This window comes from Pan paniscus, chromosome 18 (assembly GCF_029289425.2).
Source record: "Pan paniscus chromosome 18, NHGRI_mPanPan1-v2.0_pri, whole genome shotgun sequence".
Lineage (NCBI taxonomy): Eukaryota > Metazoa > Chordata > Mammalia > Primates > Hominidae > Pan > Pan paniscus.
This window is the reverse complement of record NC_073267.2, coordinates 1614974-1635482: the sequence shown is the minus strand read 5'-3', so window position 1 is coordinate 1635482 and position 20509 is coordinate 1614974. Positions and strand designations below refer to the sequence as shown.

Sequence of the window (20509 nt, the reverse complement as noted above, 5' to 3'; positions counted from 1 at the left end):
ATTTTTTGTATTTTTTTTTTTTAGTAGAGACGGGGTTTCACCGTGTTAGCCAGGATGGTCTCGATCTCCTGACCTTGTGATCCGCCCACCTCGGCCTCCCAAAGTGCTGGGATTACAGGTGTGAGCCACCGCACCCGGCCCTGGAAAGTTTTTTAAACAGTCGAATGTGCACACGTGGACAGATGCTAACACACACTTAGGTATTTAAACTCTGAGGGGCAGCAGCAGCGTGTCAGAGGCGAGGACCCAGCTGCTGGGCTGTGGTGCGGGGCGTCCCACCTGAGCACGCTCGTTTTGCCGGAGGAACAGCCAAGCCTCCCACTGCCTGTGGGGGGCTGCGAGGACGGGCTGGGGGTGTCCTTCCCTGGCTCTCCCAGCAACTCCCACGCCTTCTGCCCTTGGTCTCACTCTAAGCCCAGGTGGGACGGTCGTCCTCCTCAGCTAGGCTTCCTGAGCTCTGCAGCGCTGGGTGGGCTGTGGATGATGGGGGGCTCTGTTGATAGGTTCTGCGTTAGACCTGCATCTTAGCAATGTGAATATTGCATCCCTAGAGAAGGACCTGGAAGAGCAAGACGGCCACGACCTGGGACCAGCAGGTGAGGGTGGGGAGGACCTGGGGCCCTGCTCCTCCAGCCGCTGAACAGCTAAGTGCTGTGGCCGGAGGATCACTTGAGCCCGGGGAGGTCAAGGCTGCAGTGAGCTGAGGTTGCACCACTGCACTCCTGCCTGGACCACAGGGCAAGACCCGGTGTCTGGTTTTCGGAGCGGGAGGATCCCCTTCTGGTGGTACCTCTACCTCCTCTCCCTGACTGCCTCTCCCCTTCCCTCCCCTGCACATGGACTCCTCAGCCTCTCTCCTGCCTCGGGCCTGCCCACTTCTTCAGTTGACCTTTGTCCCAGCAAAGTGGCCCCGCAGAGACAGGCGGGGCTTTTCCTGAAAGTCTTGATGGTCCCCGAAGGATAAATGTATTCACATTGTAGACAAAAGATTGACATCCATACAAATGTATCTTTTTTTTTTTTTTTTTTGAGACAGAGTCTCGCTCTGTCGCCCAGGCTGGAGTGCAGTGGCGCGATCTCCGCTCACTGCAAGCTCCACCTCCCGGATTCACGCCATTCTCCTGCCTCAGCCTCCGGAGTAGCTGGGACTACAGGTGCCCGCCACCACGCCCGGCTAATTTTTTGTATTTTTAATAGAGACGGGGTTTCACCATGTTAGCCAGGATGGTCTCCATCTCCTGACCCCGTGATCTGCCCGCCTTGGCTTCCCAAAGTGCTGGGATTACAGGCGTGAGCCAGCGCGCCCGGCCCCATACAAATGTATCTTAAAATCGTATACAACATCTTTTCATTCAGCCTAAAAGTGTATCTTTTCTTTCTTTTAAAAGAAAGTAAACCATTTCAGGGGGCCTGGACAAGTGCTGGGAGGACCGTGCCAATGGCTTAGTTGGCCGGCAGGGCCTGGTGGGTGTCCGGCCTCTTTGGGGGGGGCCCACGTTAAACCCCCGTGTCCCCACCTCTGGTTGGAATCCCTTTGAGCCCATGGTTTGCCCAGCCGTGTTGGACATGGCCACCGGGGGCGCTGTGGCTCCAAACCCATAGATGGTGGTGGCTGGCCTGGCCCCCATATTCCCACCCCCCATATCCCCACCACCACCACCTGCAGGGTCCGTCTTCCATGGCTGCCGCCCATGGCAGATGTTTGGGCAGAGGCCTGGCGGTACTCCCTTCGCTGACTGGTCCGCCCCCGCCAGGTCCCAGGTCGCTGGCCGGCTCTGCACCTGTCGCCATCCCCAGCTCCCTGCCCAGAGCACCATCGCTACACTCGCCATCCTCCGCGTCCACCTCGCCGCTCAGTTCGCTGTCCCAGCCCCTCCCAGGGCCGGTGGGCTCCTCAGCCATGACGCCTCCCCAGCAGCCGCCACCTCTGCGTTCAGAGCCGGGCACACTGGGCTCTGCAGCCTCATCCTACAGCCCCCTAGGTGAGTACCGGCTCCCTCCATGCTGGCATTGCCGTGAAGCCTCCGTGGGGCTCCCTCCCAGATGCCGTCCTGACTGAGGGGCCTCACACGGAACCTTGTGCCCTATCTGTGGTGGCAAACCACATGGCCTACCGCTCACAGGTTCCCCCACACCACAGACCGAGTCTCGCTCCATCGCCCAGGCTGGACTGCAGTGGTACGATCTCGGCTCGCCGCAACCTCCGCCTCCCAGGTTCAAGCAATTCTCCTGCCTAAGCCACCCAAGTAGCTGGGACTACAGGCGGGCGCCACCACGCCCAGCTAGTTTTTGTATTTTTAGTAGAGACGGCGTTTCATCACGTTGGCCGGGCCGGTCTCAAACTCCTGACCTCGTGATCTGCCTGCCTTGGCTTCCCAAAGTGTGGGATGACAGTGAGCCACCGTGCCCGGCTATTTGTTATGTTGTAAAAGAACTAACACTTGACCGGGTGCAGTGGCTCACACCTGTAATCCCAGCACTTTGGGAGGCTGAGGCAGGCGGATCACCTGAGATTGGGAGTTCAAGACCAGCCTGACCAACATGGAGAAACCCCATCTCTACTAAAAATACAAAATTAGCCGGGTGTGGTGGTGCATGCCTGTAATCCCAGCTACTGGGGAGGCTGAGGCAGGAGAATTGCTTGAACCTGGGAGGTAGAGTTTGCAGTGAGCTGAGATTGTGCCATTATGCTCCAGCCTGGGCAACAAGAGTGAAACTCCATCTCAAAAAAAAGAAGAGAAAAAGGCCCGGCGTGGTGGCTCACGCCTGTCATCCCAGCACTTGGGGCGCCGAGGTGGGCGGATCACGACGTCAGGATATCGAGACCATCCTGGCCAACATGGTGAAACCCCGTCTCTACTAACAATACAAAAATTAGGCGGGCGTGGTGGCACATGCCTGTAATCCCAGCTACTTGGGAGGCTAAGGCAGGAGAATCGCTTGAACCCGGGAGTCGGAGGTCGCAGTGAGCTGAGATTGTGCCACTGCTTTCCAATCCAGCCTGGCGACAGAGCTAGACTCCATCTCAAAAAAAAAAAAAAAAAAAAAAACTAATACTTTGGGCCAACATAGTGGCTCAAGCCTGTAATCCCAGCACTTTGGGAGGTCGAGGTGGGTGGTCACTTGAGGCCAGGGGTTCAAGACCAGGCTAGGCACCATAGTGAGACTCCTGAGTCTACAAAAAAATACAAAATTTTAAAAGTTTTTTTTTTTTTTTAAAACAAAGTTTCACTCTGTCGTCCAGGCTCCAGCAATCTTGGTTCACTGCAGCCTCTGCCTTCCGGGTTAAAATGATTGTCATGTCTCAGCCTCCCGAGTAGCTGGGATCACAGGTACCTGCTACCACGCCAGGCTAATTTTTGTATTTTTAGTAGAGATGGAGTTTCACCATGTTGGCCATACTGGTCTCAAACTCCTGACCTCAAGTGATCTGCTGGCCTCGACCTCCCAAAGTGCTGGGATGACAGGCCTGTTTTTTTTAAGTAACATTTAAACTGTCTCAGTCATAGTCTCTAAAGCTGCATAGACATTGGCAGTCACCACATGGACACAGCTCTGTGGGGTCTTTGAGAGTCTCAGTGTGTGAGGGGTTCCTGGGAGTGGAGTCTGAGAATCACTGCCCCTCCCACCTCGTGGTGTGGTCCCAGGAACTCAAATTTAATTCCTCTCTGTTTAGACTCCTCAGGTGGCCAGGAAGGCGTAGATCTGGTGGGGAGACCGGCTGGGGCAGGTGTCACTGTCAGCGCCTCTTTCTGAGCCTGGTGGGGTCCAGGAGTGGGGCAAGGGGTAGGCGTGGCTGCACCCCTGCTGTCAGGGCAGGTGAGCCCCAGAGGGTGCCCACGTAGCGGTGGGGCCTGGGGCATAGCACCCACCAATCCCACCAGGCCGCGAGCACAGCGGGGCTGGGCCGTCATCGACCGTTTCACACTCAGGTTTGAACGGTGTCCCCGGGAGCATCTGGGACTTTGTTTCCGGCAGCTTCTCCCCCAGCCCCTCCCCCATCCTGAGTGCCGGCCCCCCATCCTCTTCGAGTGCAAGTCCAAACGGAGCTGAGCTGGCCCGGGTCAGGCGGCAGCTGGACGAGGCCAAGAGGAAGATCCGGCAGTGGGAGGAGTCCTGGCAGCAGGTGAAGCAGGTGAGTGTGTGGGGGGGCCAGACAGGTGAGGGGGAGGGAGGGCCGCAGGGGACTCAGGTGAGCGTGTGGGGGGTGAGACGGGAGGGGAGGGAGGGCTGCAGGGGACTCAGGTGAGCGTGTGGGGGGCCAGACAGGTGAGGGGGAGGGAGGGCCTCAGGGGACTCAGGTGAGCGTGTGGGGGGTGAGACGGGAGGGGAGGGAGGGAGGGAGGGAGGGAGGGAGGGAGGGCCGCAGGGGTCTCAGGTGAGGGGGCCACAGCTGATGCTGGGGAGGGGAGGGAGGATCGCTGGTGACACAGGCAAGGGGGTCTGCAGGTGGCACAGGTGAGGTGGGAGGGGCTGAGACGGGCCCTGGGTTTCAGGTCTGCGATGCCTGGCAGCGAGAGGCGCAGGAGGCCAAGGAGCGTGCCCGTGTGGCCGATAGCGACCGGCAGCTGGCGCTGCAGAAGAAGGAGGAGGTGGAGGCACAGGTGAAGCAGCTGCAGGAGGAGCTGGAGGGCCTGGGCGTAGCCTCCACACTGCCGGGGCTGCGGGGCTGTGGGGACATCAGCACCATTCCCCTGCCGAAGCTGCACTCGCTGCAGAGTCAGCTGCGCCTGGACCTGGAGGCGGTGGACGGCGTGAGTCCTGCTCTGGGCAGGGTGAGGGGCCAGCCTGCCTGCAGGGCTGCTGTCCCTGTCTGGGGAGGGCCCTGGCTGGTGCGGTGTCCCCTTCCTCCCCTGCCCCAGGGTCTGCTCCGGGCCTAGGGAGGAGGAGACGGTGCCCCACCCCAGCACAGCCCCCTGTGGCCTCCTTGCCTGTCTCCCTGGGAGCCACCTTTCCCCCTGGGAGCCGCCTTTCCTGTCAGGCTGGCCCTTGCCCTTTCACCCCTCCCTCTTGTCAGCGAATGCCACACTGCTCCCCGTGGCCCCATCCCTCCCTGTTCACAGCTGTGACCCTCACACATGACCCCTCCACTTCAGCGTGCCCCTCCTCACCTCGCCTGCTAAGGGTGGGCTCTTGGCCTGGCTGCTCTAGTACAGAGGGTCCTGCGTAGCCCACATCCTGGGCACCCAGCTGCCCTCGGGCCTGGCCTGTCTGGCCACTGCCGTGTCTATGGTGGCCCCAGGAGGCTGTCCTCTGCCCAGGGCTCTTAAGACAGAGCATCCCCCCTGACCCCGCAGCTGCCTTCTCCCTGAGCTGGCCCTGGCTGGGGCGTCGCCCTGACCCTGTCTCTGTAGCTGGTGGCCGGGCGGCCTGAGATGCTGAGTCCTGCCCGGAAGGCCCTCCGGCTCCCCAGCTGGCCCGGCCTGGGCAGGGGCCTCCTGAGCCCGTCATTGTTCTGGCCCTGCAGGTGATCTTCCAGCTCCGCGCCAAGCAGTGTGTGGCCTGCCGGGAGCGGGCCCACGGTGCTGTCCTGCGGCCCTGCCAGCACCACGTCCTCTGTGAGCCGTGTGCGGCCACCGCACCTGAGTGCCCCTACTGCAAGGGCCAGCCCCTGCAGTGGTGACCTCAGCGGGGACAGCCACCTCCTGCTGGGCATCCTGGCTCCAGCGCTCCTCGTGACCACGGACACGTCGTCACTCGCTTCTGGTGCCACCGACGTGAGGACCGAGGCTGGGAGCCCCTGCCCACGCTCGGCCCTACAGCCCTTCCTGTTACACGTTATCATGAGGCTGGGAGCCCTGCCTGCGCTTGGCCTGACAGCCTTTCCTGTCACACGTTGTCACCTATCTAGTCCTACCGACGGTTTCAAGGTATTTTCCTCAAAAACCTTCAATGCAAACCCACAGAACCCGCCTGCCTGTCCCTGAGGGGCCTGGTGCCTCCAGGGTCCACGCAGCGCTGTGATCACAGCAGTTTGTGGTCCTGACACTACTGTGGCTAGGCCACTGGGAGCTGGGGTCTTTCAAAGCACTTTGTAAACCGAGGAATTTAGTTAGAGGTTATAAATTGCTCTAAGCTGCTTTCTATGTTTTTTTTAATATGCGATAATATGAAGCTTTATATGTGTACTGTGAACTTAAATATTTCATATCAGTTTATTGTCAATTCATAGTATGCTAAATATATTAGATTTCATATTCTGAAACTAGTACTTATGAAATGAGTGTTTAGTAGTAAGACCTAGGATTTTTACATTTTCCAATTAAGTGCAAATAGTATTTATAACCAGAGTGATTATGGATTGAGATTTTTTAACTTGATGGAAGGAGCTAGTTTTCCTGAGCCTGTGTGTGCACCAGGCACTGGGGCTGATGTTCCAGCCTCGTGGCGTGGGAGCAGGAGAGCTCCGTCCTGCATTTTCTGTGGCCGCTTTTTCTGTGCGCCTGTGCCTTGGAAAGCAAGTGAAGGAACATCATTGGTTTTGTTTTCTCCCTTAAACCTCTGAAAGACAGTTTGATACTAACAAAAAATGCAGCAGAGGGGATCAGACGTCAGAGGTTTTAGAATTACTTTTTTAAGCAGCTGTCTTCTGGCTGGGTGCGGTGGCTCATGCCTGTGATCCCAGCACTTTGGGAGGCGGGTGGATCACTTAAGGTCAGGAGTTCAAGACCAGCCTGGACAACATGGTGCAACCCCGTCTTAGTAAAAATACAAAAATTGGCCTGGCGTGATAGCGGGCACCTGTAGTCCCAGCTACTCGGGAGGCTGAGGCAGGAGAATCGCTTGAACCTGGGAGGCAGAGGTTGCAGTGAGCCGAGATCGCGCCACCGCACTCCAGCCTGGGTGACAGAGCGAGACTCTGGCTCAAAAAAAAAAAAAAGCTGTTTTCTGATTACTCAGATCTGTCCTAGGCAATGGTGCTTTGTAGCTCCTTGGAGATGTCGCTGGGCGTCCTGGCGGGGGTCGGGCAGTGAACTGGGAGAGTGGCTGCCTCCCCAGCACCCGTGACCACCCTGGTCCTGCTCGTGTGGGAGATGCTCGGGCCGTGTGCGCGCCAGGGTCCGGGGTGCCGGGTGTATGTGGCAGTCACCTGACCCGCGCTGCCAGTTATCATCGGAGCTCATCCATGTGGCCAGTGAGGTCACAGGAGAGGACCCGGCCACAGCCTCTCAGTGGCCTGGAGCACACGGGGGAAGCGACCCCCCCAGGTCCCGGCTCTGCTGTGGTCCCGTCCCGTCTGCCCCTGGAGCGACAGTGTGGTTTCGGCCGCAGCAGAAACGTGACTGAGAACGCGTCCCCGCGATGACCTGACCCTTCTGCTCAGGGCTGGGACTGTCCCTAGGAGTTGAAGAGCAGGAACAGGCGTCTGTGGTTTACGGCGACCTGACTCTCCGCGGGCCACGTGGGTGGTGAGGGCACACGAGTGGGAAGCGGCACCGACGTGTTTCTCCCCGCCCGTGGCTTTGCCAAAGACTTTTAATAAGCATTTTTTAAGTGCAAAACGTCTAGGTAAAAATCTTTATCAGTGACCAAATTAGAATGTATTTAATATAGTAGGAGGTTTAAGAACTGTTTTAACGTAAGACAAACTGATAGCAACATTCTGTCGTTTTAAAGGAAGTGGGTCCGTGACATTCTGCAGCTAGTCCACTACTCCAAGGTAACTATCGACTTGGTTTCAGTGAATCTATTTTGTTTTTAATGATAGTGATTTATTAGCTCAGTATCTATAAATTACGTATATTTTGTGCTACTGTCATCGATGTGTAAACTCCTCTGTTTTTATTCGTATTTATGCACTTGGTTCCCATTTGGAGCCTCTGGTCTTTTCTGGGATAAGTGGTGTCTGCCGAGACATCTCCCGGTTGTCAGTGGTCAGGAGCAGCTGAGCTCTAGTCTGCCAGCTGCTCTGCTCTTTCTGGGAATGAGGTGGCACCTGCCCCTCAGGGTGTCTCCAGGGCTCAGCTTCCGGGGTGGTAGAGCTGGGGAGCCCCGGGGTGGGGGGACAGCTGGGAGATGGAGGTGGCACCTGCTCCCCTATATCAGTACTGGCTCTGAGGACAGGTGAGCAGTGGGAAGACCAAAGAATGGCTGGTGGCACTGCCAGGGTTGGAAATGGGGGCAAGATCCTGGGGCTGTGTGCCCTGGGGCCTCCCTCACCTGTGTTGGTGGCCAAGGCCTCAGGGATGGCTCCTAGGTGGCTGAGGCACAGCAGTGGCTGGAAGGTGCCCCGTGGAGGCGGGCCCAGCAGCTCCCCCCTGTGGCCATGGCGGGCATGGGGCGTAGGAGCTGGCTGGCGGCCGGCTCTGCATGTTCTTGTTGCCTGTCGTCTGTAACTCTAGTGTTCGACATTCGCCGTGATACAGTGGTGTCACGACGTGTGTAACTGTGGTCAGCAGACCTTGTTCCGCGTGGACGCCTCAAGTGGATTAATTTCTGGAAGCCTCAATCTGTATGTTTGAGTATTTACATGAGAATGTTATTTGAATGGAATTTTCTTAACCCAGAAGGTAGTATTTATAATCATTTACTTGTAGCGAACTGTTTAAAGTTAACACTTGTTTAAATTTTTTTACACTATAGCATTTATGCAATGGTTTACAGAATTCATGGAGTTATTTTTATCAGTATGGGAATTAATTAAAACCTTGAATCTTTGTTTTGTCTGCTTCTCTGAGCACAAGCCTGGCCAGCTGGTCCCTGCGGGTCCTACCAGCCAGCTTCTCTGTAGGGCTCTTGGCTGTGTCCACCTCTGCTCTCCCACCACAAGGTCACAAACTCCCACGCAGTCCTGGGTCACCCCGCAGCTGCTCTGGAGACTTGGCTCTGGGCGTCTTGTGGCCCAAGTGCTCCAAGTTGGAAGTTTCTGCCAAAACACCAGGTGGCCAGTCCTCACCTGGACCCACAGGTGGTGAGTGTGATGGTGAGCCTGGCCCTCTCCCCACAGGTGACTCACCTGTGGGCCTCGTGTAGGGGATGCCGTGCTGGGTGAGCAAACCTTTCAGCCTTTTGATCTCCTTTGAGAGTTCTTTATGAGCCTACCACAAAAAGAGTTCAAGGGAAAGCCCAGGTGGTGGGGGGCTACTGCGTGCCACCACCTCCCCCCAATATGGTACCTTCCTGCAGTTTTCCAGGGTCTCAAACCCCAAGCTGTCAGGACCTCCCTCCAGCTGGGTGGGTTCGTTTTCTTCTGGGGTCTTTAAGTAGCCAGCATCCTCAAAAAGTGTCCTCAGCAACTTCTCATGGCCCTGAAGGTGGAGGATGCAGGGGCAGCACCCAGCTCCCAGCCAGGCCCGCCAGGGGCCACCCCGAGCGCACGCTTACCTGGGGGGTGATCAGCTCATCGGCCAGGTCCTGCTCTACCTGGTCCCACTGCCGCTGCAGGGCCTCTGGCAGGGTTGGGTACACTGAGGACCCAAGAGAAGCCAGGCTCAGCTGCACCCCATGTCCCAACCCTGGCCCCCACCACTACAGGGCCTCCAGCAGGGCTGCGTGCGTGGCTGACCCCACTGGGCTCAACTGTGTCCCGCACCCCTACCTAGCAAGGCGTGGGGGTGGCAGACGAGGGGGGTCTCGAACGTCAGCGCGTAGACGCAGGTGCTCGGCTCGGACACATGGGCCAGCCGGTTGCTTTTTCCACACGCCAGCTCCACCTGGGGAGGGAACGTGGGTAGGTGGGTTGGGGAGACTGGGGCCCCTCTTCCCGGGCTCCCGTCTGAGGCCCCACCTTGCTCTGCCGGCTCCGGGAACGGCAGGCGTCACCGTCCCTCATCCACATGCCCGTGAAGGTGTTGTTGGCGATCTCCCACTCGTGCCAGATGCTGGGGAGACATGGGCACGGCACGTGAGGCCGGGTGGGGAGCTGCGCTGCTGCTTTGGGATCCCTGCCCCGGCCCCACTCACCCAAGGATCCCACTGTAGGCGTTCCAGCGGAAGGTCTGCTCGTGCTGGGTCACGTTGTGGAACGGGCAGAACTCATACTTGTACCTGGGGACACAGATGGCATGAGGGGGGGTCCGCAGGCTGCGCCCCAGCCCACCCTCGCACCCACCCTGCACTCACGTGGACTCCACCAGGCTGAAGCACTTGCCCGAGAGTCGGAAGAGATGCACGGGTCCTGGAAGAGACCTCACACTGATCCCCAGGCTCCAAGCACAGAACCTGTCTGCAAAGACTGGCAGAGTCTGTTTTCAAAGGACCAGTTTTCTTTTTTTTTGAGATGGAGTCTCACTCTGTCGCCCAGGCTGGAGTGCAGTGGCATGATCTTGGCTCACTTCAAGCTCCGCCTCCCACGTTCACGCCATTCTCCTGCCTCAGCCTCCCAAGTAGCTGGGACTACAGGCGCCTGCCACCATGCCTGGCTAATTTTTTGTATTTTTAGTAGAGACGGGGTTTCACCGCATTAGCCAGGATGGTCTCTATCTCCTGACCTCGTGATCCACCCACCTCGGCCTCCCAAAGTGCTGGGATTACAGGTTTGAGCCACCACGCCCGGCCAAGGACCAGTTTTCAACAAAAAGCACAAGACGTTCAAAGAAACAGGAAAACAGGTACCATTCAATGGAAGAAACTGACAAAACCGAGAATTCTAAAAATAGCCCTTCAAAAATGAGAGTTAAGGCTTGGTATCGTGGCTCATGCCTGTAATCCCAGCACTTTGGGAGGCCAAGGCGGGAAGATTGCTGGAGGCCAGGAGTATGACACCAGCCTGGGCAACACTGTGAGAACCCCGTGTCTACACAAAAAGCACACAGAAAAAATGAGCTGAGTGTAGTGGCGCACACCTGTAATCCCAGCTACTCGGGAGGCTGAGGCAGGAGAATCGCTTGAACCCAGGAGGCGGAGAGTGCAGTGAGCTGAGATCGCGCCACTGCACTCCAGCCTGCGTGACAGAGCAAGACCCTGTCTCCCCACCCCCCAAAAAAGAGGACATTCCCAGATAAAAGCTTCAGGAGTTGGTTACCTGCAGGCCGGTGTGCCACCCGGGGAAGTGAGCAGACAGCAGCTCAGCGGAGGCAGACGGAGGTCCTCGTGCAGGGTGAATTAATACCAGTTGCCTTTCTAGCTGTGGTCTGTAAAGCTACAGGACTTAAACCAGTGGTCCCCAATCTTTTTGGCACCAGGGACTGGTTTCATGGAAGGCAGTTTTTCTACCAGCCGGGGGTGGGGATGGGTGGTTTGGGGATGAAACTGTTCCACCTCAGCTCATCAGGCATTAGATTCTTTTTTTTGTTTTGGAGACAGTCTCACTCTGTCACCCAAGGTGAAATGCAGTGGCGCGATCTCGGCTCACTGCAACCTCCGCCTCCTGGGTTCAAGTGATTCCCCTGCCTCAGCCTCCCGAGTAGCTGGGATCCCAGGTGCCCGCCACCACGCCCAGCTAATTTTTGTATCTTCAGCAGAGGTGGGGTTTCACTATGTTGGCCAGGCTGGTCTGCAACTGTGGACCTGAAGTGATCTGTCCACCTTGGCCTCCCAAGTGCTGGGATTACAGGTGTGAGCCACTATGCCCGGCCTGAAAGACTAACTTCAGATTTAAAGACATAAACAGGTTGAAAGTGAAGGTATGGAAAAGTATTCATATAAACAGGCAAAAGAGAGCTGAAGTGGCCGAAACTATTTTAAGAGACAAAGATGTTATACATTGATACAAGAGTCAATGTGCCAAGACACCACAATTATCCACACACAAACAGTGCCACCCACTACATAAAGCTGACATGAGACATCCATACGCCACTTTTTTTTTTTTTTTTTGAGACGGAGTCTAGCATTGTTGCCAGGCTGGATTGCAGTGGCACGATCTTGGCTCACTACAATCTCCACCACTGGGTTCAACCGATTTTCCCGCCTCAGTCTCCCCAGTAGCTAGGATTACCGGTGCCTGCCATCACGGCTGGCTAATTTTTGTATTTTTGTAGAGACGGGGTTTCTCCATGTTGGCCAGGATGGTCTCAAACTCCTGACCTCAGGTGATCCACCTGCCTCAGCCTCCTAAAGTACTGGGATTACAGGCGTGAGCCCCAGCGCCCAGCCTGATGGATTCAATATTTTTAAGATGACAATACCACCCAGAGTGATCTGCAGATTCAATGCAACCCCATCAAAACCCCAATGACAATTTTTGCAGAAATAGAAAAACACATCCTAAAGTTCATAGGGAGTCTCAGAGGACCCCAAATCATCAAATCTTAAAGAACAGAGTTGAGAGACTCGTACATACTGATTCCAAAAATTACTTCAAAGCTGTTATGATCAAAACAGTGTGAGACTGGCATAGAGGCCGGGCGCAGTGTCTCACGCCTGTAATCCCAGTGCTTTGGGAGGCCGAGGCAGACAGATCACGAAGTCAGGAGATCGAGACCATCCTGGCCAATATGGTGAAACCTGATCTCTAATAAAGTACAAAAAAATTAGCCAGGCGTGATGGCGGATGCCTGCAGTCCCAGCTAATCGGGAGGCTGAGGCAGGAGAATTCCTTGAGCTTGGGAGGTGGAGAGGTTGCCGTGAGCCAAGATCGTGCTACTGCACTCCAGCCTGGGCTACAGAGTTAGACTCTATATGGAAAAAAAAAAAAAACACATCAAGGGAGTGAAAAGACAACCCACAGAATGGGAGAAAATAAACACTGGCAAACCACGTGTGTAAGAGACTCACATCCAGAACACAGAACTACAGCCCAACAACAAACTCAAGTTAAAAATGGGCAGAGAAGCCAGGAATCCCAGCACTTCGGGAGGCCAAGGCAGGCGGATCATGAGGTCAGGAGTTTGAGACCAGCCTGGCCAACATGGTGAAATAAAAATGAGCCAGGTGTGGTGGCTCACGCCTGTAATCCCAGCTACTTGAGAGGCTGAGGCAGGAGAATCGCTTGAGCCTGGGAGGCAGAGCTTGCAGTGAGCCAAGATGGCGCCACTGTACTCCAGTCTGGGCCACAGAGTGAGACTCCATCTCAAAAAAAAAGGACAAACACCATAAGCAACTGAAAAGATCCCACATGACTGATCATTAGGGAAATGCAAATTAAAACAACCCTAAGGTACCGCTTCACACCCACTAGGATGGCTGTTAGCAAAAAACAGTGTTGGTGAAAATGTGGAGAAACTGGACCCCTCGTGCAATGCTGGCTGGAATGGGAAACGGTGCAGCCACTATGCAAACAGTTTGGTGGTTCCTCAAAAAGCTAAACATGGAATTCTAATAAGATCCAGCAAAGCTACTCTCAGAAATTGGAAGCAGAGACTCAAATATTTACACCCAAGTTCACAGCAGCCTATTCCCAGGCAGAGGGTGGAAGCCACTCCAGTGTCCATGGACAGATGACGGGTAAACAACAACGTGGTCTGTCCTTGCAGTGGAACAGTCCTCAGCCATATAAAAAGGAAGCACTGAGAGCCTCCAGCCTGGGGGACCTTGGGGACACTGTGCCAAGAGGAGTTGGTCACACACAAAAGGTCGCACACAGTTATGAGTCACCTGTGTGACGTCTATGAATAGCCAAGTTCAGAGACAGCAGAATGGTGGGTGCCGGGGCTGGGGTAGCGGGGCAGCTGGGAGTCAGGGTTTGAAGGGGACAGAGCAAGTTGTGGAGATGATGGTGCTGACGGTTGCAGGGCAGTGTCACCAGCGCCTGGGGGAAGAGGGAAGGCGTGCAGCGTCCCTACCCTCCAGCCAGGCCAGCCCCAGGCAGTGCTAGAGCGCGGGCGTGTACACATCAAGGCCAGTGGCAACTCGTGAGTCAAGCCACAGCAGCCACCCCGTTCTTTAAGCTGGGGAGTCGGGACCTGGCTGGGGACGCCACCTTAACACAGCGCCCACCGAGACTGTCAGCCACGGGCCATCCTCCGGGACTGTGGGAAAGGCTGGGGCTTGGGCCGTGGAGGCAGGGAGGGGACTGGCCCCCGTCCCCGTCCCCTGAAGGGCCTGCGCTGCAGCAGCAAGTGCACTGGTAAGAGGAGGACGCCCCAGACTGATGTTTCAAACTCTCTGTAGTTTTACCGTGTTAATAATAAAGTCGAGGCCGGGCGCGGTGGCTCACGCCTGTCATCCCAGCACTGTGGGAGGCCGAGGCGGGCAGATCACGAGGTCAGGAGATCGAGACCATCCTGGCTAACACGGTGAAACCCCGTCTCTGTTAAAAACACAAAAAATTAGCCTGGCGTGGTGGCGGGCGCCTGTAGTCCCAGCTACTCAGGAGGCTGAGGCAGGAGAATGGCGTGAACCCGGGAGGCGGAGCTGGCACTGAGCCGAGATCGCGCCACTGCACTCCAGCCTGGGCGACAGAGCGACACTCGGCTCTAATAATAATAATAATAATAAAGTCGAAATACACACGAGGTGCTGGGTGACTGTTCCCTGGGAACCTGGCCAGCCCAGGAGCCAGATGCCACACTGGGGCCACCCTCAGCCTGGCCCTCGCCCCCGGAGGGCAGAGGCTAATGCCACTGAGACCTCTGGGGTGCTGGCCCGGCCTGGCCTTCCGTTCCCTGACATTCCACTCACCCCTGGGGCTGTCCCTTCCTAAGACAGATGGAGACCAAGATGGCCAGGCTGCCCTGCTCAGGGGACAGGGGCTGTGGATATAGAAAGGTCCTGGTCCTTCCTTGTCAAATACCATCTGGGTGGCCCCTACTCCCAGGCTCACCCACTGTCCTCCCAGCCTGACCGCTGGGGCCTCTACCTCAGCCCTGTCACACCTGCTGTCCCACAGCCTGGGGTGCTTGGGCTTGGTCCCTCCAGTCTGGCCCTAGGGCCCTGCCCAACAGGCACATAGGGAAGCCTTTGGAGCCATCCCAGAGACCCTGATGTGTCCCTCACCCATCTGCCACTCAGACTCCCGCACGCAGACCGCCACCCGCACACTCCCGCCCGCACACTCCCGCCCGCGGACCCCCGCCCGCACACTCCCGCCCGCACACTCCCGCCCGCGGACCCCCGCCCGCACACTCCCGCCCGCACACTCCCGCCCGCAGACCCCCGCCCGCAGACCCCCGCCCGCACACTCCCGCCCGCACACTCCCGCCCGCACACTCCCGCCCGCAGACCCCCGCCCGCACACTCCCGCCCGCAGACCCCCGCCCGCAGATTCCCGCCCGCACACTCCCGCCCGCACACTCCCGCTGGGAGGGTGGCTGGTCAAGCTCCTGTGTCCTGGGAACTCACGTTCCCAGACTTGCCCCAGGCAGACACTGCTTGGAGACACCCCAGGAGGGGCGTGGGCGCCGGGCTTAGCTCTGCACCTGCAGGGCCATCCGTCTAAACAGGACTGTGTGAGGGCAGCGGGGCCTGGCCTGGCTCCCCAGCTGGGAGGAGGCCTCTGACTGGGTGCTGTCCACAGCTTCAGTGGACTCCTACTGGCTGGGGTGCAGCCTCCTGCAGGGGATGGTACCACAAGCCCCCCACTGGCAGTGCCCAGTACCCCAGGTCCTCTGCTGCTGGCCCACACCAGAACCCAGGCCACGGGCCCTCCCCTCCGCCTGGCCCTCAGGTTTCAGCAGCCTGTCCTCCTGAGACAGGTGGGGGCTGGCCCCTCCACACCTCTTGGGCCAGACACAGCCATACCTGAGCGGGAGTCTCTACCCCCAAATACCACCACCCCCAAATGCCACCACCCCTGCCGGGAGCCTTCTCCTCTGCTCCTCCTTCACCCGCACGTCCCCTGCAGGCTCCGTGTTCACGGCCTGCATGGCCAGGACACTCACCGGTGCCCTTGGCTCCCGCAGGCCCAGGTGGCCTTACTGCCAGCTGTCCCTGCACCCGAGGCCACAGCTCAAGGCCCATCAGCTTGGCTGAGCCTGGACTCCGTTTCCCCTCTGCCCCGGTCAGGCTTCGGCGGGCAGCACTCCCCCTAGGGCTGTGTCTCTTGGTGACAATTCCTTCTCAAGGGTGGTCCTCCCTCCCACGCTGCTCCCTGGCCCGGCCCCACACCTGGTCCCAGTACCCTCCCAACCTCCACAACCCCCACACGCCACCAAGAACTTCACCGGGGACCTCACCCTCACCCTTGGGCCTCACGCACCCCCACTGATGAGTCCTGTGCCCACCATGACCCCTCTCCAAGCACCAGGAACTGCCTGGTAGACCCAGCCCAGCCCCAACCGAAAGCAAGCTCCTAGCCTGACCCCCGCAACTCAGATGGTGGGAGCCCCACTTTCCATGGCTTCTCTAGCCAGGATCCCGGGGCCACTCTACTACTCCCCCGCCCCCTCCCCAGATCCAGGACCCTGCCACGGTCCCAGAGTCCTGCCCAGCTGGCCGCTCCCTCCCACCGCCACCGAGGCAGAGCTCCCTCCTGGACAGTGTGCTGGGCTATGCTGGACGCTGCTGGGCTCTGGCAGGACCACCACACTGACCGTGCCCCATTCCCTCTCCATGCCACAGCGGGACACTGTCTCCAAATCACAGACCTACCAACCTCTGCTCCTCCTGCTGTCAGGGGACGAGGCTCCCGACTCATCTGGTGGAGGTCATGGAGCTGCCCACTGCCCAGCCCAGCCCCACCAGCCTCGGCCCTGGCAAGCCCACCCCTTCCTTCTCCTTGGCAGACACTCTTCTGCGGGGACCTTCTGAGCCCTAGGCCACAATCACCACGCCCCTGAGTTTCTCAGCCTGATTATCTTTCTGCTCAGCTCATTCCACAGACCACACTCTCCTACCCACTATGCACAATCTGCCTCACACGTTGATGTTGAAGGAGCACTACATCGAAGACAGAAAAAACAAGTAGAATATCCACACCCGACCCCACAGACGCAGGAGACCATCCACACCCGACCCCACAGACGCGGGAGACGATCCACACCCGACCCCACAGACGCGGGAGACGATCCACACCCGACCCCACAGACGCGGGAGACCGTCCACACCCGACCCCACAGACGCGGGAGACCGTCCACACCCGACCCCGCAGACGCGGGAGACCGTCCACACCCGACCCCGCAGACGCGGGAGACCGTCCACACCCGACCCCGCAGACGCGGGAGACCGTCCACACCCGACCCCGCAGACGCGGGAGACCGTCCACACCCGACCCCGCAGACGCGGGAGACCGTCCACACCCGACCCCGCAGACGCGGGAGACCGTCCACACCCGACCCCGCAGACGCGGGAGACCGTCCACACCCGACCCCGCAGACGCGGGAGACCGTCCACACCCGACCCCGCAGACGCGGGAGACCGTCCACACCCGACCCCGCAGACGCGGGAGACCGTCCACACCCGACCCCGCAGACGCGGGAGACCGTCCACACCCGACCCCGCAGACGCGGGAGACCGTCCACACCCGACCCCGCAGACGCGGGAGTCCGTCCACACCCGACCCCGCAGACGCGGGAGACGATCCACACCCGACCCCGCAGACGCGGGAGACCGTCCACGCCCCACCCCACAGATGCGGGGGAGTATCCAGGCCCCACCCCACAGACGCGGGGGACTTTCCACGCCCGGCCCCACCCCACAGACTCGGGAGACAATCCACGCCCGGCCCTACAGACGCGGGGGAGTATCCACGCCCGGCCCTACAGACGCGGGGGACTATCCACGCCTGACCCCACAGACGCAGGAAAAAATGGTCTGGAGAAAAACACCATCAACAAAACAAAAAGATCAGGAAACTGGGAAACAAATGTGCCACTTACATCCAAAGGTGGGAAGAGAACTGTTCCAGATTAAAACACTAAAGACACATAATGAACCAAATGCACATGTGAACCTGACTGGCCCTGATGTGGGGATGGGGGTAGGAAAACTAGAAGAGGTATTCTTTTCTAAATTTTTATGGGTTTTTTTTGTTTTTTGTTTTTTTTTTTTGAGACGAAGTCTTGCTCTGTCACCCAGGCTGGAGTGCAGGGGCATGATCTCAGCTCACTGCAGCCTCCGCCTCCTGGATTCAAGCAATTCTCCAGCCTCGGCCTCCCAAGCAGCTGGGATTACAGGAGGATACCACTATGCCCGGCTAACTTTTGTTTTTGTGGGTTTTTTTGGTAGAGACGAGGTTTCACCATGTTGGCCAGGCTGGTCTCGAACTCCTGACCTCAAGCGATCCTCACACCTCAGGCTCCCGAGCAACATGCACGCACCACCACGACCAGCATATTCTGTTTTCTTTCCAGGACTCTCACCTCCAAAAAGACGTGGTCCCATTAGCCAAGGCTGCCTCTCTCCTACTGGAAGGGGTTCGGTCGGGAACTGCGCTGTTACACAGTGGCCTGCTTCCTCCCCAGCTTCTTGGGATAGGTGGTGGCCCGACTCCAGCACTTCAGGCCCTGGGAAGCCACCATCCCATGGCTTCTGAGCCGCAGGGAAGTGAGCCTAACCCCAGGTGCGCCATCATGCCCAGCCACACAACAAAAAACTTAAAAAGATGTGTTTGGAGTCAAAGTCCACCAAACCTACCAACACGGTGCGGCACCATCTGATCCCCTTTATCTCTGATCTGTGGCTACCCCAGCTGAATCCCTTCTGGCCCTGGCTGTCCTGCTCAAGGCCTTTGGCCACTCCCTTTCCTGGATCCCTTTCCCCAAATAGCCACAGCTTTACTCCCTTTTCTCCTTTAGCTTTTGGCTGAAATGTCACTTCTTAGACTTTTCCTCAGCACCCTATTTAAAGCAATCCCCACCAAGACAGGAGGATTGCTTGACGCTGGGAGTTTGGGGCCAGCCTGGGCAACATAGTGAGACTTCCATCTCTACAAGAACACTTAACATTTGCCGGGCATGGTGGCGTGCACCTGTAGTCCCAGCTACTCAGGAAGCTGAGGTTGGTGGATTGCTTCAGCCCAGGAGTTCAAGGATGCAGTGAGCTATGATTGCACTACTGCACTCCAGCCCGAGTGAGAGAGCAAGACCCCGTCTCTAAAAAATAAAAAAAGCGATCCCCCAAACAATACTCTAACACACATACACACACTCCCTCCTCTGCTTCACACATCTACATGGCATTTTTCATCATTGGCCATTCTATGTATTTTATCTAATTCTACAGGCTCAGTGCCCGTTCCTCCATCCCTCCCCATTAGACTGTCAGCTCCATGAGGACAAGCATTGGTATATCTGTGTTCGTTTCTGCAACCCCAGCACAGACCCTAACACATAAAGGTATTCGATAATAAAATTACTAAAGCTGGGCGCGGTGGCTCACGCCTATAATCCCAGCACTTTTGGAGGCCGAGATGGGCGGATCACTTGAGGTCAGGAGTTCGAGACCCGCCTGGTCAATACGGTGAAATAAACCCTATCTCTACTAAAAATACAAAAATTTGCTGGGCGTGATGGTGATGCATGCCTGTGATCCCAGCTACTCGGGAGGCTGAGGCATGAGGATCGCTTGAACCTGGGAGGCGGAGGTTGCAGTGAGCCGAGATCGTGCCACTGCACTCCAGCCTGGGCGACAGAGCGAGACTCTGTCTCAAAAAAAAAAAAAAAAAATTCTTGGATTTTTGTCTATTACATTTAATACTCATTCAGCGTTTAAATGATATATATACTCATGACCCACCAATTCCACTTCTGGAATCCTGCATTGGGAAACCGCTCACCTGAGGGCAAACCAAGGCACCTACACAGCATGTTCTCCACAGAACTATTTCTAATGGCCAAAAAAATGGAAAGAACCTAAATACAATCGGGGAGTGCAGTGCCATCCCATCGCGTGCTGAGCACCAAGAGAAAGAACGAAGACCTATATCACCACCATGAAGCGTCCCGAGAGATACAGCGAGTGACAACGACAAATCAGCCAAATACTCGCGCAGCATGATTTCTTAAAAAAGCTATTAGATTACAAAAACTGTACGTTTTCCAGTTGCATAGACACGCACGTAAAAGCACAGAAACGCGTCTGCAAAGTCACCAGACTATTAACAGCAGTTACCTCTCGGAAAGGAAAGGAAGGACTAAGTCTGGAGATAACTTAATTCGCTACAAGAACGTTCTGGTATATTCTCTCGTACTTCCACATTAATTTTAGAAGGCTGACAAACCAATGCTTTAGACTCCGGGCCGTAACTCTCAGGGTCACTCATGCATCCTCCACTGTTGCTGCTCCCCGCGGCCACCCCCGCGCCGGCCAACAGCGCTCCTCACTCACCAGACACGGGTGAAGGATCCCTCTTGGCCTGGAGGCGACTGGCCTGGGGCAAGAACGGGTTGTTCACCCTACGGGAAGCGGCAAGGTCAGCGGGGAACGGGCCCGGGCCGTCCCCCGCCCGAGCCGCCAGCCCGCGAGGCTGCTCACCCGAACGAGTTGGGCTCCTCCACCACCTTCATCTTCGCTGCACCTGCCGGCGCGGGCCCTACGGGGAGCGAGACCGTGAGCGGGGAGGCCGGGGTGCAGAGCGCGCGCGGGGCCTCGGGACGCGGACGGCCGGGCCACTCACCGCGGGCCGAGAGCCCGAGGAGCAACAGAAGCCGCGCCAGCCCCGCCGCCATCGCGCCGCAGCGGCCGCCGCGCGGTCACGTGAAGTGACGGTCACGTGACCACGGGAACCGGAAGTGGCGTCTGGCGCAAGCGC

General features: G+C 57.5%; 2 protein-coding genes across 17 annotated transcripts in view; one reads left to right on the top strand and one right to left on the bottom strand.

Annotated features, from left to right (window-relative positions):
- UNKL (unk like zinc finger) overlaps nucleotides 1-8658 on the top strand; it is a 49950-nt gene extending 41292 nt beyond the window's left edge. For 7 of the 16 annotated variants that reach the window (XM_055100104.2, XM_055100112.2, XM_055100111.2 and 4 more), the window contains 5 exons: nucleotides 504-596; nucleotides 1755-1982; nucleotides 3933-4135; nucleotides 4497-4754; nucleotides 5468-8658. In XM_055100104.2, coding sequence (XP_054956079.2) covers nucleotides 504-596; nucleotides 1755-1982; nucleotides 3933-4135; nucleotides 4497-4754; nucleotides 5468-5623 — 938 coding nt within the window. In that variant the 3' untranslated portion in view covers nucleotides 5624-8658. The other 9 variants (XM_055100107.2, XM_063598181.1, XM_055100108.2 and 6 more) reach the window with 8 other exon arrangements.
- Nucleotides 8512-20486, bottom strand: GNPTG (N-acetylglucosamine-1-phosphate transferase subunit gamma). The gene is made up of 11 exons (XM_003807623.5): nucleotides 20375-20486; nucleotides 20233-20290; nucleotides 20086-20153; nucleotides 10063-10117; nucleotides 9904-9987; nucleotides 9728-9821; nucleotides 9539-9653; nucleotides 9325-9407; nucleotides 9117-9248; nucleotides 8957-9038; nucleotides 8512-8866 (listed from the first exon to the last, which is right to left on the bottom strand). Exons 1-11 carry the CDS (start codon nucleotides 20424-20426, stop codon nucleotides 8772-8774), a joined length of 918 nt encoding a protein of 305 aa, XP_003807671.2. The 5' UTR covers nucleotides 20427-20486; the 3' UTR covers nucleotides 8512-8771.
- Nucleotides 20487-20509: the final 23 nt, after the last annotated feature.

Coding starts and splice junctions, on each gene's coding strand:
- GNPTG (XM_003807623.5), bottom strand. CDS start 20,426: ATGGCGGCGGGGCTGGCGCGGCTTCTGTTGCTCCTCGGGCTCTCGGCC. Junction 9,039..9,116: donor CCCTGGAAAACTGCAGGAAG/GTACCATATTGG, acceptor TTTTTGTGGTAG/GCTCATAAAGAACTCTCAAA. Junction 8,867..8,956: donor CCCCTACACGAGGCCCACAG/GTGAGTCACCTG, acceptor GTGTTTTGGCAG/AAACTTCCAACTTGGAGCAC.